The following is a 17,778-nucleotide window of genomic DNA, read 5'->3' on the forward strand; positions in this document are numbered from 1 at the left end:
GGTTTCTCGGGGAAAAAATTATTATCTACACTAAATTGCAAAAGTTAGTGGAAAGTTGATTTGGGATTAACTGTTTTGGGCTTGGACAAAAAAAGACATGTGAAAATTAAAGACATAGTACTTAAAAAGAACACCTGTCAGTTAGCAGCTTTGTAACAAGTTATTTTTTCAACATGCAAGAAAAAAAAAGAGAAGTGTAACAGTTCCTTCCTCGAACAACTCAATTACCAAAGTGATGAAAAACTCGCAGGACAAATTTTTGTGGGAAAACCTGTAGCAATAGATCTCTGAGCCCCCCATTACCCTGTGGGAGCCACTGAAGAGGTAAGAAAATAGGACAAACCTGGGCTCGAACTTCCAAAAGAAGCCTAGGAGAGAGAAGAAAACGTGAGGTTAGATCGCGCAGCCCGGGAAGAGGCAGCGCCGGCAACAGGGCGCAGAGGAGGCGGAGCCCAGCGCTCCTCCGCAGCTGCCAAAAGTACAAGACGTAGCTTCGCTCCAATCGCTCCCAGCCCCTTTCGGGCCCCTCTTGGCTGCCTCGCCTTCCTCCCGGAGTCCCCAGTGTGCAAACTCGCAGACCCGGGACGAAGCCCAGAGTCTAACAGGCAACTCCAAGCCCCCAAACCGTCCTTTGGAGCTCAGCAAGTTACAAAGCGAAGAAGCAAAACCCAGAGCCGTTGCCTCGCAGTCCCGTCTCCGACATCTCGGGGTCTCCCAAATCCCACCTGGCTCCCCACGGAACCAAACACCACCTCGCAAAGCAACACCGTTTCCTGGAAGGGAATCGCCCTCGGAGCACCTAGTCTACCCCCTGGGGCCCGGGAGCCCCAATTCTGAGGCTGTCCTCTAACCCGAGCGTAGGCCAGCTCGAAACAGGACACTCGCCCCCAAACCAAAGCGCAAGCCCCCCATTCTCTCTCCCAAAACTGGAAACGCGGCCCCTCAGTCCCAGAGATGCTAGTTCCCTCCAGGGTGTTTAGGCCCTCCATAGAGCCCCTCGCCCCAGCGAGCTCCAGTCCAAGGGGCTCCTGCTGCGCTACCCCCTCCCCCCAGCTCACCAGTCCCGGGGGACATGACCAGGGCAGGTTTGCTCGCCCTGCCTCCTTCCTCCAGGCCAGAAGAAAGTGGGGCTACCGAGAGCCCCAGGAAAAAACGTCGAGAGTCTTGGACAGCCACCTCACACCCAGGGGCTCCCGCACCTCCAGGGCTGCGGGGCGAGGAGTCCCGCTCGCCTCCCGCGAAGCCCCGCGGCCGCGCATCCCGCTTGCCTCCGAGCTCGGAGCAAAGTGGAGCGTGAGGTTCCTTGGCGCCGCAGCCCTGACCCGCTGGGCCGGGGGCACAGAGCACTCCTCCCGCAGGACAGTGGCGCAGCCCGCTCCCCGCTTTGCAATCCGGCCGCGGATGGGGAGGGGGGGGGGGGCTCGGCCGGTTTCCACCCACTCTGGCCCTAGAAAGCGGCGCCGAGGCTCCGGCGGCCCGCGTCAGCTGCCTGGGGGGGCACGGCACGGCGCTGTCCCCAGGCCAGGGCTCGCTGCCGCCGGTCGCCACCTCCCGTCCGGCCCCGTCGCCCGGCCGGGTCGGGGCCGGAGCCGCCGCGGCCTAGTCCCGGAGGGAGACCGCTCCCGCGCCCGCTCCCGCCCCCCGGCCGGCCCCGCCACGGCCCGTTGCCGCCCCGTGGCCCCCGCACCGCCGCGCCGCCCCCACGTTGGGCCGGGGGAAGGGCCCCGGATCCCCCAGGCCGTCTCCGGGGCCGCGGGGGACCGCCGGGCGCCCGCGCTAGCCCGGCCGCTCCTGCCCGGTTTCCCTGCTCACCTCCGCCATATTGGTACCTTTAGGGCGAACGAGCAGCGCCGAGCCCAGTCCCCGGATGGGGCGCCTGAGCCAATCGCAGCCGCCGCCGCCGCCGCCGCCGCCGCGGTCCGCCCGGCACCCGCCCGGCGGCGGAGGCGGCTCGGCCCCTTATAGGGCAGGGCGGCCCGCGACGCCCCCGGCCCGCTCGCACGCCCACCCCGCCCGGCGCCGCCCGGCGCCCCACGCCGCACCCCGCGCTTGCTGCGGACGGGCCGCTGCACACCCGCGCTCGCCCGCCCTCCCCTTCTTGGTCGGAGTAAAGTTCCTGCCGAATTGTAGGCAAGTGGGGGACGGATGGAAACTCGGGCGTGGGACAGACCCACGTCCAGGCAGCCGAGGCCGAAGAGCTGGCCGGGGCAGCGGAGAATCGACCGACTGACCGACACTCTAGTCCGGTAGGACGTTGGGGGAGGCCGGCAGGAGACGTGGAGGGACAACTCGACAGACTTCCCTAAGTAAAAAGAAAGAAGGTGACCGATGGAGTAGACTGGTGGACACGAGAAAACCCCGGGAAATGGGAGAAGTGACTGATGGACGGCAGGGTCAGTCCAGAATGGGAGGCGGCGACCGGGCACCTTGCGGTTTTCCCGAAGAGACCTGAGAAATGGGGGATACAGGTCAACATGCACTGGCTCGTGGAGTGGACGATGGAAGTGATCGTTTGCCAGACAGGCTTTGGAAGGTAGTGACAATAACAGAACAGGCAAAAGATCAAAAAGGCAAAGAATGATGAGTAGACTTGCACAATTCAGAGAAGACACTCAAAATATAAACTGTGCACGTACCCCAAAAAATTAGATCTTAAGAGGTTTTGAGTCACCAAATAGTCCAGGGCACACACTTGATAGAACAGTGGAAAAGCGAAAATAGTAGAATCAAGGCCCTGAGTCGGGTCTCAAAAATTCTACCTCCATCCCAGAAAGCCAAACATTTGCTTAAAATGAAAACTAGGTCAAAAAGAAAACTAGTCCTGTGGGCAAGTGGATGGATGGAGAAGGGAGGACAAGGCTTAACAGATACACATACTCCTGCACCTGCCTTCCTCTTCATTGGAAGAGGTAAATCTAACTCCTGGCAGATTCATATCCACCTGAACAACTTTAAGCAAAGTACACAGAAATATTCATTAACAGTTCATGGGTAGCCCACAGAGGTAAATCCTGCAAGCTTCAAGCCATCATGCCAAGTTGCCTTGGCACACCATTGTCTTAAAGCAGGAAGCAAGAAATAACAATACATATGGAAAAGAAAGTTTAGAATGTGGAAGAGAAAATTTTGGCACATCCATGGGTAAGTCAGATATAAATACAATCAAAAGTATGGCAGGACACCCACAGAGAGACATGCACAGGAGAGTGATCTCAGACATAGAGCTCTTCTCCCAGTTGTTGCTAAAACATGTAGTATTAAATGATAGAGTTGAGGTTTTTGCTAAGAAATTGAGAGCCTTTTTTGAATTCTAAAACTTGCCATACTTTTAGTCCAAACATGACAGGTTTGCTTTTATGCTGGGATCACCTTTGATTCTCCCCTCCAAGAGAATACACGGACGATGAAGCTGAAGATATGATTATGGATAGGAGAGCAAAGGGTTACTTTTAACATTTTTGCCAAGGCATCTTAGAATTAAAGTTACTCCCCTGGCAAAAGTTATTTATTTATGGAAATTTTAGGGAAAAATCACTTCAACCATTTCAAAACATCATAAAGACATGGAAAATTACACTTTCCCTGCTGTGAAAGATATCTTTCGACCTTTTGTCCAGTCAAAGCTGAACTTTGAAACCAGAGGCTTGGCACACGTTGTATGTGCTGTCCCCAATGAGGCGTTTAGAGTTTTCAAAGTAAAAAAAAAAAAAAAAAAAAAAAAAGTTGCTTGAAATTGAGTGCAGGTGATTAACTTCAGAAATGTTGCAGCAAGCACGCCCTGTGGACAGAGCCATTAAACAGTGCCCTGATCTGCTTGACCACAGCATGAGCCCCCATAGACTAGGTCAGGGATCTGAATCATGAAGTGTCTCCAACAACCTGCCTTGTACTTAACACTAGGAGAAACGTTTTCTTCATAGCAAAATTTGGTGGTCTTAGGTTCCATTTTGCCATGTCTGAGAAATACAGAGACTCATGTACTCGGATGAACTTAGTAGAGCGTCTGCAAATTCTTTTTTCATTAAACTGCAAAGATTACATATAGGCATTTATAATTTTGACTGCTTATATTCTCTCCATCAGAGTACACTGTTTATGTAGCCTTTGCCACGTATTAAATAAGGATTCACAGAAAAATAGTGAAACTAAATAAATTTGCAGTTTAAGGAAGCAGAGCTACTTTCTCACCTTCCAATCACTAGAGAAAAAGTTTACTGCCCAGTCTTACATAACACATTCCTTTTATGATAAAGTGTGTAAAGTCTACTTATGTACATGGATCTTTCATTCTCTTTGATGACAAGACTTCCAGGAGTTGGTATAGATATAAAGTCCCCTGTTCCAGGGAATGGAATAAAAAATTATATTTTACTGTTGTTTTTATTATCCTGTCACTACACAACAGGTGGCATTATATAGAGAACAAGTCCTATGCTGGACACTAGGCAATACAGGATCACCATAAAAGTCCTTGTCTCTCCGGTATTTCAGTCCTTGTAACTGAATAATTCTTGTATGTGGTGGATGGGACCAAGAGCAAGAAGACTCAAAACTAAAACGATGGTAACCCTCTAAAGAGAACCAAAATGTAATAGATGCTCTAGCCATCTTTAGAAATGAGATAAATCAAGAATACTTTATAAATGTGTGCTTTGAGATGTTTTACAATAAATACATAAAAAAAAAGAAAATGTAAATATAAAAAAAGACCAGTAAAACAAAATGCACTAGGAGGTCAACACCAGAGAAAAAGCTACAAAACAAGAATATTCAAGTAATGAGTTGTAATACAATATGAAAGTTAAACCATAGATATGGTTTGCAGCTTTCTGGAGACAAAGCAAATAAATAATGGCTATCAGTTGCTTGATTCTCATTGTCTTGGAGGAGAAATACACAAATTCTTCAATGGCAACAAAGCTTTTCAGAACACTTTAAAAGAAATGTCTTGCCTGCACTACACAGCAACATAGTAATGTAGAGGGAAATACCCTTTACCACCTCTTCAAATTCACTAGCTTGTTTTACAACACTGTTTCTTTTAGTGACCATCCATGAAAGTTGAGGGTACATTATGGGTATATAACCTACCAAAAGCAGTTTTAATGGGAAGACAGTAATGCAATGCAAATTTTTAGCTTTCTACAGATTCCATCTAACCCAAGGGAAAATAATAGGCTATCCAGTGTTAAAGTCTATGGTAGTCAGGCAGGTATGATGAATAGGTAAAGTAGGCTAATATGAAGACAAAAGTGGGGGCCATAGCAAACCAAGAGATAATAACCCTGCCTAAAAGGGGCAGCCACTAACTTAGTCTCAGACTGGCCTTTGCATTGTAAGAATGTAGGCCCAGTGCTTCCAGACATTTGAATTTTCCAAAAACAACTAGAAAGTTGGATTTTTATGTGAAATCTGTTTTTTTAAACTTGCCAACTAATTAAATTTTTAAACACAGTGTAGGCCAAATATATCACATTAAGTAAATCATGGTGTGAACTTCCAGTTTGCAGACCCTAAAGTAGAACATCCAATTAGTATTAGTTCTCAATATGGCTTCAGATAAGACTGTAATGTCAGCAATTCAGCTCTCCATGGGATTGAACTACTTGCATTTTTTTGTAAATATATCCTCTTCTCCTGAGAGAGATACTCAAATATTTTTTGTTGGAATGAATGACTAGTCTCTGAGAAGACTAACTCATTATAAGTTTTGCCTAAACAAAACACTGTTAACAGAAGGGGGATGGTCTTCAGAAAAAAAGAAAAGAACATTCACAGAGATGAAAAAAGACAGTGAATCCTCAGTTCATTACAAAGAAGAAGAAAATCTGGTCCACAGACATGAGAATCTATCTATCTGACCCATGAGTTACGGCCATCCTTCAAATATGATAGATTTGGGGCACCCAGGTGGCTCAGTTGGTTAAGTGCCTGACTTTGGCTCAGGTCATGATCTCACGGTTGGTGGGTTCAAGCCCCACATCAGGCTCTCTGCTGTCAGTGCAGAGCCTGCTTCAGGTTCTGTCTCCCTCTCTCTCTCTGCCCATCCCCACGCTCTCTCAAAAATAAACATTAAAAAAAATTAAAGAAAATACGATAGATGCATCAGGCTAACACACCTTTGTAAGGTGACACAATTAGATCTTCAAACTCAGTAACTTTAAATTTAAGGGATCTTCTCAAAAGAATTGTGAATACCTATACCCCTTTCCACATATCCAAGCTGACATCTAATTTTTCCATTATAAGTTTAAAGAGTTGCAAAGGATATACTTCCCAAAATATTGTAATGGTGGCCCTTTAAAAAGAAAGCCTTCATTTAACACTTTAAAATGCATGCAATGGAATCTAAATACCACAGCAATTTGATATGTCCATCATTCTTTTTTTTATAAATAAAGAATATGTTTCTTCTTTAACAGTAGGAAATTTTATGATTTCTTTTTCTCTCTGATCTCAAATTCCCATTCTATTTCATCCAAAGAACTTTATCCCAGTGTAATATGTTTAAGCCCAAAAGTCTTTTGGTGATGCCCTACTATCTTTTTCTGCAACAAAAAGATCTCTATAAATTGACACTCAAAATTAATAATTTCCCTCTAGATTACATTATCAGTCCAATTATTATTAATTCCCAATCGATCAAAACAATATACATGTATTACAAACTTTGATTAAAGCTTATTGAACAAAAATCAAAATTGAACTAGATATCAATCTCTTAATAAGATGGATGGGACCTGAAAAAATTAGGTCCTGTACCTGTGGATAAATTTTATATAACACTAGAATGAGAATGAGTTTAGCATCAGTTCCATTCTTATTCTTTATGTGTATGGAAGTAAACTCAGAAACCACATTCACACAATAGGTTTTGTTGCTAAACCATCACTGAATTCTTTGAACTCCTTAGTAATATATCATGTAGTGATCTTCCTTCAAACGTTATTGTTTATAATCTTACACTGTTATTTTGATCATCTTCACTTGTGTTGAAAGCAAATAATTAAAAGCTACCTGACTTAACAAAAGGATTTGTTACCCAGTCCTCACGGTCCTTCACTATAATTCACATCAATCTTGATGAATACCAAAAAAAGACTTTGCCAAAACTTATCAAATGAACGATTGTACTGGTTATTTTTTTCTCTTAGAGGCATACATTTAAGCCAACATCCTCAGAAAAGGGAGGGCAAATGGACATATTCTTAATTTTAATACTTTCTTGTCAATATAGTATTTTTAAATAAAACCTTTTTCTTTTATTTTATTTATATTGGTCACATTTTTAAAGTTTATTTATTTTGAGAGAGAGAGCATGTGCGCTCCTGAGCAGAGGAGGGGCAGTAAAGAGGGAGAGGGAGAATCTCAAGCAGGCTCTGTGTTCCCATGAACCGTGAGATCATTACCTGAGCCAAAATCAAGAGTTGGACGCTTACATCTTATCACACATTTTAAATACATTTTTGTCAAAACCATGGAGCTTCAGATTCAGCCCTTTCAGATTGTGGAAAATATTCGCCATACAACTCAACCAGCAAAAACTGTCCCCTTTGTCAAACCACACTGCCAGGTCAGATTTGCTTTCTTTCAAAGAAAATCTGACTTCACTTTCTAATTTCACTGCCAATCCTAATGAGCATGTTAAATCTTATTTTGAAGCATATTAAAAATCATTGAGAAATAAATTACAAACCATGTGCTATAAAATAGATTACTAAAAGGCAATTCAAGATTAAAATGAGGTAAGATTTAATAGAATGTATTCATTTTATCATGTTATAAAAACAAGAGTAATCAATACACAGTTCCTGATTACTTAGTTTGTTTTCATTCAATGTAATGTGTAGCTAAAATTGATAAGTTATTTATTTTGCAAAGGATGTGGTAAAAGGCACAGTAATCCTTTGGCAAATGTGCATGTGTGTGTACTGAACTTTGGTATTTGCTTTGGAAATAAAGAATTATGAGTAAAATATCAGAAATACTCCACTAATTTCATTTGTGTTCAAACTTTTCTTATATATTTGATGATATACAAAGGTATGTGCTGCTAAAAATAATCAGTCCAGGAGTTAGCCTTTCTTTTTATTTTTAATAGAAAGTGGGAAAATCTTAGATGAAATTATATAAGGATTTTTATCTGTGACTTTTATCTAGTGTTCCTAGAAATGTAGAAATCTGAAAAAATTTGTTTCCTCTTGGAGTCATGTTTATTGAGACTAATTGAAAATACTTGCTTAAATAGTGTTTACTATTTCCTATCAATGCTTGCTTCTGTACTTTGTTCTTTCTAGAACTCTCCTTCAAAAGCATTCTATTTTTTTGACGGTCAGAAAAGAAAGTCTTTAAATGAAAATTATTCTGCCTCTCACTACTCCACAACATACTGTCTCTGTTATCAGAAAATCCCAACAAGGACCAAAATACTCCATTCTTCACACCATATTTAACTTAAAAAATATATAAGACAGGAAGATTTAACATGCATTAAATAATTTCTACAAGCTTATTATATATCCTTCATTTTAATGTGCATTTCTAAAACTATACGGTTAAGATCTCTTCTTATATCTTGGTCACTCTAATTGTAAAAAAAAAAATACACTTCTCTAAGACTGACCAAAACAGGCTGAACAAAACAACTGTTCAAGTACTGACAAGTGCTTCATAATTCTGTTGTGCTGTATTAGAATAGAAGCTAGAAATAGAGTATTAAAAAAGCTTAACTGACAATTTCAGAATTTTAGCACTAAGTAACGGGCAACCCGTTTGGAGAACTGGGTTTGTGATGGAATGCACAGGGCATGGAAAAACAGGGACTTCTGCTGATGCAGGATCATTAGCAGGGTATTAACAGAACTAGACTTATTTAATAGACTTATAAATTATCTTGAAGAAAGAATGTACAATTCAAGGAATGCCAGTGACTTTGCTCTCCATCCCCCTGATGAAAATATTCTGGTTTTATCTTGAGATGAAAAGACTTGAATTTTCCATACTCTTGGTTGGCTTCTCACAGTGTAAGCATCTTGCTGCACTGACTGTAATTCTGGTGTTTAAAGATACTTTTTTTTTTTTTTTTTTTTTTTGGTACAGCATGGCCTGTAAATACAAAACTCCTTCATCGTCTGGTGTTAAACTAAAGAGATACCAAGTTAATACTGAAGGAAAATTGACTTCACTGGATTTTTTTGAGAGGCTGTATGTGGAAGTTTCCTAACTTTTTTTTTTTCATTTCAATTTCTTTTCAAATTATTATTATGGGGCACCTGGCTGGCTTACTTGGTGGAACATGCAACTCTTGATCTCGGGGTTGTGAGTTGGAGCCCCATGTTTGGTATAGAAATTACTTTACAAAAATAAAATCTGGGGGTCCTCAAGTGGCTCAGTCAGTTTAGTCTCCAGCTCTTAATTTCGGCTCAGGTTATGTTCTCACACTTTGTGAGATCTAGCCCCATGCCAGAGACTGCTTGGGATTCTCTCTCTCCCTATATCTCTTTGCTCCTCCTCTGCTCCTGGTCTCTAAATAAATAAATGAATAAATAAATAAATAAATAAATAAATAAACTTAAAAATAAAATAAAATCTTTAAAAGGTAAAATAATTATTATGAAATGTTTTAGGAATATCAAAAAGTATGCCATTTAAATAGCTTTTTATCTTCCTTTCTCTTCATTTAGCTTGCACAAACTAAATGTAAATACAGTGTTGATTCCACATGATAAGCATTTATTGAGTACCTATTAAGTGTGTATCAACCACCTTGGAGGTTGGTATTGTCTCTGTATTATAGATAAAGAAACTAATAGAGAAATTGAAACTTACCCAGCTTGTGAATGACAGTTAAATTTGGGCCCAAATCTGCCTAAGCTGTTTTCTTCATATAAAAATATTAATGAGTAAACCAAGAACTATGAAAAAACAAAAAGCATTTAGGTGAAATCTTGGTAATTAAGAGACTGAGCAAACTCTGTTGGAGGAAAAGACATGCTTAAACTAAGGGACCAGCTTTGGAAATAACCTATGAAACTGGATAATAGAAAAAAATATGTATTATATTAACTTATTGTAATGCTCATACAATTAGGTAAAATAATCTGAGTTATATTGTACTTAAAAGATAATAAGCTGATAGAACACAGACTGTGTCCATTTGAGTCCCTCTTTGCATACACTTGGACTAGCACACACACTCAGTAAATATAAGTTGGATGAATGAGTAAATCAGGATCCAGTTCGAATACAGCCACTTCCAAATAACCCAAGGTATACAGTAATGACGATAACAGGCAATGTGTCCTAGTGCATCACTGGAAGGGTATTTTAGAGGCAGCAGTCATTCACTTATTAATCCATTTACAAATCACTTCCATCCCTGGCCTTTGGTTGGATAGGGCCTCCCCTATCCAACTGTATCCTGTACTGTATCCTGGTACAGTAAGTGTACCAGGAAGACAAGTCAGGGACAGGAGCTGTCTGACTTCACTGTGCAGTCAGGCAGCCCTATTGTTCACCTGTTCTGACTTGTTGCAGTCCAGCTCCCTCCCCCACCTCAGATAACTAACTCCCCTTGATGTCACACAGAGTAATGTTCCTAAGGGCCCCCTTTTTTGTATGACTCACTGGAACATGCTCCCTTGGCTTTCACCCACTGCATTCCCCCTGGGACCTCCACTCACCCATAACTGCAGGTTTTTCCTGGTCCACACAAGCCACGTCAGCTCTACCTGGCCCTCTATCTCAGAGAGGAAGGGACATAATGAGCTCCCTGTGCTAGGCTAAGTGGATTCACTACAAAACTATAATCATTCACCAACTTGTATTTCAGCTTTTGAAATACTTACACGCCAACACTTAATTTTACACACAAATGAATACCCCCCACCACTGAGTGGATTTCTATCCAAAGTTACCATGTCAAAGTTGTGCAAGAACAAGCCTATTGGGGGAGGACTTTTTGACATAGAAAGAAGAACTTTCTATCAGAAGCATTTATGTGCTGTATTAGTCTGCTGGGCCACCGTAATAAAGTACCACAGACTGGGTGAGTTCAACAGCAGAAATTTATTTTCTCACAGTTCTGGAGAGCGGAAGTCCAAGACCAAGGTGTCAGAAGGATTGGTTTCTCCTGAAGCCTTTTTCCTTGGCTTTTAGATTCTCCTCACGTGGCCTTCCTTCTGTGTGCACATATCCCTGGCGTCAGTGTATCCAAATGTCCTCTTATGAGGACATCAATCAGACTGGATTCGGGCCTATCCTAATGGCCTCATTTTAACTTAATCACACCTGTAAAGGCCCTATCTTCAAGTATAGTCACATTGTGAGGTACTACAGAATTCAACATAGAAACTTGAGGGGACACAATTCAATCCATAACAGGTGTCCCCTCAGATTCTTTCCACCCAATCTGCCTCTCATACTTGTAGCTTCTGCCCTGGATGATCAACTCCACGCAAGGAACTGCATTCTGGTGTCTGGAGTCTTCTTGCCACTTCTGCACTTGGACAACACACCAGCTGCAGAGCACAGAATCTGGCTTTTTGAGTAACTGCTGGAGGGGCTAGATGGTGTAAGGCAGAAACATGGAAGTTTTGATTCTATATCAAACTTTCATGAATGGGGACATGGGAGACAAATTTTGATGAATGGAGACATGGGAGACTGAAGGGGATCTGGCAGTTAAATTTCCTCTCCTCCTTCCCTTGGATGGATGACTCTGGGGTGCTGGTTCCCCCTGCAACCTGTCCTGAGATGTCCAGTGTGACTGAGAAGATGCATTTGCTGAGTGACCTGCTGGGCCTCCTGTGGCTTTGTCACAGAGCAATGAGCAACATGATTATGCACCACTTTGCAGTGCTTTCCATTCTTCCCTGTTTAACTTCCCTTTTTCCATCCTCTTGCTGCCATGGTTTTCCATCTCCCAAATACTCACAAATACATCATCACTTAATCCTTGCCTCAGGTTCTGTTTTCTAGGAAACCTGAGCTAGAACACTGGCATACTTGACAAAGAGAAAATGAAACTGAAAAAAAATCCTGTTAATTAGAGACAAACACTGACAAGGAATCTTGGGGATGATTCTGAGTAGAGTATCATTTAATCAATAATGTGGCCCTACACTACACATGTTGAGCTCAGAGGACTCATCATCACTCTTAATGAAATAGAAGATTAGGAAGTATATCAGCCAGTTCCAAATAGAAAATCAGAAAAACCATTCTAAGATTTAAAACAGAAGAAATTCAGGGCGCCTGAGAGTAGCTCAGTCAGTTAAGCGTCTGACTTTGGCTCAGGTCATGATCTCACATGGGTTTGAGCCCCGCATCGGGCTCTGTGCTGACAGCTGGGAGCCTGGAGCATGCTTCAGATTCTGTCTCCCTCTCTGTCTGTACCTCCCCCACTTGGATTTTGTCTCTCTGTCTCTCTCTTAAAAATAAATAAACATTAAAAATTTTTTAAATAAATAAAACAGAAGAAATTCAAATAAATAAACAGAAGAAATTAATCCATGAATGGGTTACACAAGTCTAAGATTCAAAACAGAGTACTGTGAAGTTATTCAGAGATTTGCAGAAAGTGCCACCACTCTTAAGCTGGAGGGACAAAAAGCATAATCAATGTTACCACAGCCCGGGGGCCAGTCAGTGGGGGAAGCCAGAACTATGGTATACTTGCCTAGCTAGAGCTGTACCGGAGATGTAACCAGAGACAGAGAAAGAGGGACAAATATCCTGGCTTCTCTCCTTCTCTCTCTGATTTATTACCAGTGCCTTCCATTACCTGAACCCAAGAAGAAGCCAGCTCACCCAGGAGCCTAGGAAATGGAGCTTGTAGGAATTGTTGCCCTGTCATATGGAGGAGTTCAAGAGAATTAATGACATAGGCTAAGGACTGACCCAGAAAACAAGATTGGTCAACTTGGAGAAATTGTTAGAAGGTCAGTAACATCAGGGGTGCCTCGCTGAACATGGAAGAACATGCTACTCTTGATCTCGGGGTTATGGGTTTGAGCCCCACGTTGGGTGTAAACATTACTTAAATTTAAAAACTTTGAAAAAAAAACGAAAAAATAAGGTCAAGAACTTTATGGACCAGGGAAGTGTATCTTGGGAGGAAAAATATAACACAGATACAACAGTGAACATTGGAATAAAACAGATCTGAATTTAAATGTTACTGGCATGTGAACTTGGATAAGTCATTTAATGTATCTGTACCTCAGTTTCTTTTTTTTAGTCTGTGTTGTACCCCTCTTAGAGTGTGTAACTCTTTAGAAGCGTTCCACAGAGGGATAAGGAAGTTGGAATTATATCCACCAATTCCCATCCCCATTTGAAGCTAATTCCTGGCATTAACTCTCAGGCACTTTCATCCTGACCTTCGGGAAGGCCCAGCCTGCTGTCTCAGCCAGATAACTCTCATAGGCAGAGAAACGCAGGAACTAGGTGTATAAGGTGCCGTCTGAAGGTGACTCCAGGTGGACTGAAAAATATGGATCAAGCGTTGGCAGTATCTACTGCTGACGGATAGCTAAAAAAGCTCTGAAAATCATAATGGACCAGAATCCAGCCTTAAATGAGCACAGTTGCACTTTCACGTTTTCCTAGACCAGTGCTTTTTACACTTTTCTGACCAATACCCACACTTGGAAAGGTATTTTGACATTTTGACTCAGTACACGTGTGTAGGTATATATACATGTATATAACTGAAACAAAAGATTCATACAATTATACTCATTCTAAATAGCACCTACTCTGATTTTTTTTCCATTTCATTATTTTTTTTAACAAGGTTGCAAGTCTTGAATTGATTTCATGACCCTCTAAAGACCCTCGGTTCATATCCTAGCCACACAAAGTGTGGAATGCTGCCATGACAAGGAACTGGAGCCAGAATGCAAATAAACTATGTCACTATACACTAAAGTCATTAAACACTAAATTCAGCTGACATTTCTTTCATAGCAAGACGTTCTCAGTGAAGGAAGCAGTATGTTGATTGATATTTTATAAAAGCAAAAAAAAAAAAAGTTTTCTAATATGCTTCTCTATTGTTAAAAGATCCTAGCCCTCCAAAATCTTGTTCAGTTATTTCTTGGCATCTCTAAGGAACATCTCTGATGCTGCCATCAAACTACATTTGCAAAAGATTCCCACCCTCTCCTTAGTGCTGATGGCTAGAAGCAAGGGTGAAGACCACTGCCCACTTCTACTCACCCTTGCAAGAAGGACCACATGGCCCATACCCCTGGGCTCCCTGCTGCTGTCACCATCTAGCCTAATGGGAAACAAGACTCAAGTTCCACTTCTGTGGACTTAAAAGAGAAGGAAAATTGGGTCCCTACTATGACTATAGTTTCCATACTTCAGGTTGCAGATGATGTCTGTGAAGCTATCCTCCTCCAGGACAGCAGTCCTCAAACTGGAGTACCCTAAGGCAGTGGTCCTTAACCAGGTGTATTTTGCTCCCCAGGGGGACATGTGCCAATGTGTGAAGATATTTTTGGTTGTTAAAATGTGAGGAAGGGGGTTGCTACTAGGATTTGGTATGTAGAGGTTAAAGATATTGTTAAATATCCTACAATGCACAGGACAGCTCCCCTCATGACAAAGAGTTAAATGACCCAAAATGTCAATAGTGCTTAGATGCAGAAACTGTGCCCTAACAGTGCACATAGGCTTCCATGCAGTGAGCAGGCACAGATTGTTTTAAGCTGACTGGTTACAGATCTTTAGTTTCCATTTGTACTCTTTCCTGACTTTGGGCTGCTACAGCCTGCCAATTCTCCTTTCCAGCCTTCCTTTCCTGATGACCCTTCTCCCAAATCCCATATAAACCTGCCCAAGTTGAAAAACCTAGAGAGCACCTAAAAAAAAGGACATGAGATTGTGTGCTCTCTCCTGTGAGGAGCATCTGTGAGGCAGTTCCCTGAGGGCAAAGCAGAAGAGCTTCATAAAATTAATAAAGCATCAGTGCCTTGGTTCAAGCAGGTGACAAACCGTCTGGCAAGCCTCTGAGCTTTATGCACCCATTTATATGTTTTAGAATTGGAATCCAAAAGTAAGATAAATCCATCACAGGGAGACCTAGGAACACATATATATGAGTTGATAAATGAAGTCAGACTCCTTCTGACTGAAAATTCAATCTGGCTAATTGGTTTAAGAATGAAGACTGGCTTTGCCATTTAGATTAGATAGCAGACATTTCCATAAACGAAATAGGTTCAATCTGCAGGCCAAGGTACACTATATAATATGCCAGGAGTGACATCCTTTGAAATTCTTTAGATTTATAATAGAAAAATCTTCATGTGAACTGAAAAATGTGAGACGATGGTGATAGAAGTCAGAAGAGTGGTTACCTACAGGAGGGAGAGGGCAGGTATCAACAAGAAGGGAACATGAGGGAACCTGCTAGTGCTGGAAATGTTCTACATCTTCATCTTGATGGTGATAACATGAGTGTATAAATATGGAAAAGTTCACTGAGCCTGTACATTCAAGATTTAGGTACCTTAGAAAAGTTCTATTTAAATTTTTTTTTAATTTTTATTTTGAAAGAGACAGAGAGAATGTGAGTGGAGGAGGGGCAGGGAGAGGGGAAGAAAGAATCCCAAGCAGACTCTGTGCTGTCAGTGCACAGCCTGATGTAGGGCTTGATCTCATGAACCATGATATCATGACCTGAACTGAAATCAAGAGTCAGACGCTTAACCAACAGAGCCACCCAGGTGCCCCAGAAAAGTTATACTTGAATAAAAACAACAACAAAAGTAAAGGAGGTTTTAAAAATCTTATGTGAGACTATTCAAGCAAAAAAGTTTGAAGACCACTGCTTTAGGAGATTGGGAGGAGGAAGTTTTCCTGCAGTTGCAGTCCAAAATATGTCTCTCCTGTTCTGTATCCTCAGAACCTCTCCTTCTTAACATGTCTTCTTTTCCTCCCAAACTCTTCCACCAAGCCTCCAGGAGTCCTACTCTGTGATCTACACACCCCTTATATCCTGAATCACTTCCCTGGGCATTTCTCCCCACCACCTGCCTTAACTGAAATTTGCTCTTCTCCTGATCCCCCACTGCCCCCACCCACCCAGGACATCACCCTTTCAGACCATACAAACTTCAGGGTCAGGAGGTGAGGTCCATGTCCTTGTTCCTCTGGTAGGAAGCCAGGATGCTCCACCCTCTGAGAATCCTAATATTCACTCATACTATCTTCATTCCTGGTCACTGTCATTTACTGATTACATGGCCACTGTTCTTCACCAACGTAGGATCTGGTGTATACACTGCCTTCTCCCCCCTAATCCCTGCTATTCTCTTGGTTGCATTTATACTTGAAGAACAAAGATTTTAATTTTGATGAAGTCCAATGTATTAATTTTTTTCTCTTATGGTTGGTGCTTTTTGTAGCCTGTGTAATTTTTGTCTTCTCAAAGTTTTCCAAGATTTTCTCTGATATTGTTTTTCAAAGTATGTTATAGTTTTAACTTTAACATTCAGGCCTATGACCCATTTTGAGTTAATTTTTATATATGGTGTGAGTTAAGGGTCAAGGTTATTTTTTTTTTTCAATATAGATACACAGTTGTCCCAACACCACTTGTTGAAAAACTTTCCCCATTGAAATAACTTGGCACCTTTCTCAAAAATCAACTGAATATAGATACAGATATATAGATATAGATATAGATATATAAATATTTTTGATGGTTCATATATATATCAAAAATTTTTTTCAATTCATATATTTTTATGAAAAATTGTATGTGTATAATGCCTATTACTAGGGTCCATATATTTTTTCATGATTCTTGATGACTTATAATAATAAGATTCATAATAAATCTTGAAATTGGATAAGACAATTCTTGATAATTTATAATAATAAAATTTGTAATAAACCTTGAAATCAGGTAGTGAAAGGCTTCATCTTTGTTCTTTTTTTAAATTATTTTGGCTATTCACTATCCTTATTTCCATATGAATTTCAGAATCATTTCATCAATTTCTACAAAATTCCTGCTAGTATTTTGCTTGAGATTGTATTGAACCTATAGATCAATTTGGAGAGAATTGCTATCTGAACAACAGCAACTCTTCCAATTTATGAACACAACATATCTCTCCATTAACTTAAGTCTCATTTAGTTTCTCCCAGCAAAGTTTTATGGTTTTCAATGTATAGATCTTGTAAATCTTTTACTAGACTCAACCCCAAATATTTTATGTATTTTTGATACTATTTTAAATGGCATTTAAAATTTTCATTTTACCATTGATTGTTGCTAGTATATAGATATTCAATTAAATTTTGTATATTAATTTTGTACCATACAACTTTGGAAATTTTATTTGTATGTTAGTGGCTTCTTGTAGACTCCTTAAAATTTTCTATTTTCACAAATATGTCATCTGCAAATAAAGACAGTTTTACTTCTACCTTTCTGATCCATATATCTTATTGTTTTTCTTGCTCTATTGTAACTGCTAGGACCTCCAGGATAATGTTGAATTAAAATGTTGAAAGTATTTATTCTTCATTGTTCCTGATATTCCTGGGGGAAAGCATCTCATCTTTTACCTTTGTGGTGGTTTTGAAATATAGTCACTGTTTCTCTTATACTCCTCCCCTCGGAGAGTGGAGTCTTTCCCCCTCCCCTTGAATGTGAGCAGTAGTCACTTGCTTCTAATGAATAGATTCTGGTGGAAAGGCTATATGTGACTTCATAAATGGTCATAAATGGTATTGTAGCTTCCTTCTTGCTTT

The 17,778-nt window shown here is 41.2% G+C and overlaps 1 protein-coding gene across 3 annotated transcripts in view; it reads right to left on the reverse strand.

Annotated features, from left to right (window-relative positions):
- The window catches only part of MIER3 (MIER family member 3), a 72,840-nt gene that overhangs the window by 31,836 nt on the left and 23,226 nt on the right, over positions 1 to 17,778 (reverse strand). Inside the window, exons 1-2 of one of the 3 annotated variants that reach the window (XM_042987113.1) lie at positions 1,813 to 1,830; positions 344 to 368 (exon numbers count right to left, since the gene is read on the reverse strand). The exons of the other annotated variants lie outside the window; for them this stretch is intronic. Coding sequence (XP_042843047.1) covers positions 344 to 368; positions 1,813 to 1,821 — 34 coding nt within the window. The 5' untranslated portion in view covers positions 1,822 to 1,830. Of the gene's footprint in view, positions 1 to 343; positions 369 to 1,812; positions 1,831 to 17,778 lie in introns of those variants that run through there. 3 annotated transcript variants of the gene reach the window in all.

The sequence above is a fragment of the Panthera tigris genome, chromosome A1 (genome assembly GCF_018350195.1).
Source record: "Panthera tigris isolate Pti1 chromosome A1, P.tigris_Pti1_mat1.1, whole genome shotgun sequence".
Lineage (NCBI taxonomy): Eukaryota > Metazoa > Chordata > Mammalia > Carnivora > Felidae > Panthera > Panthera tigris.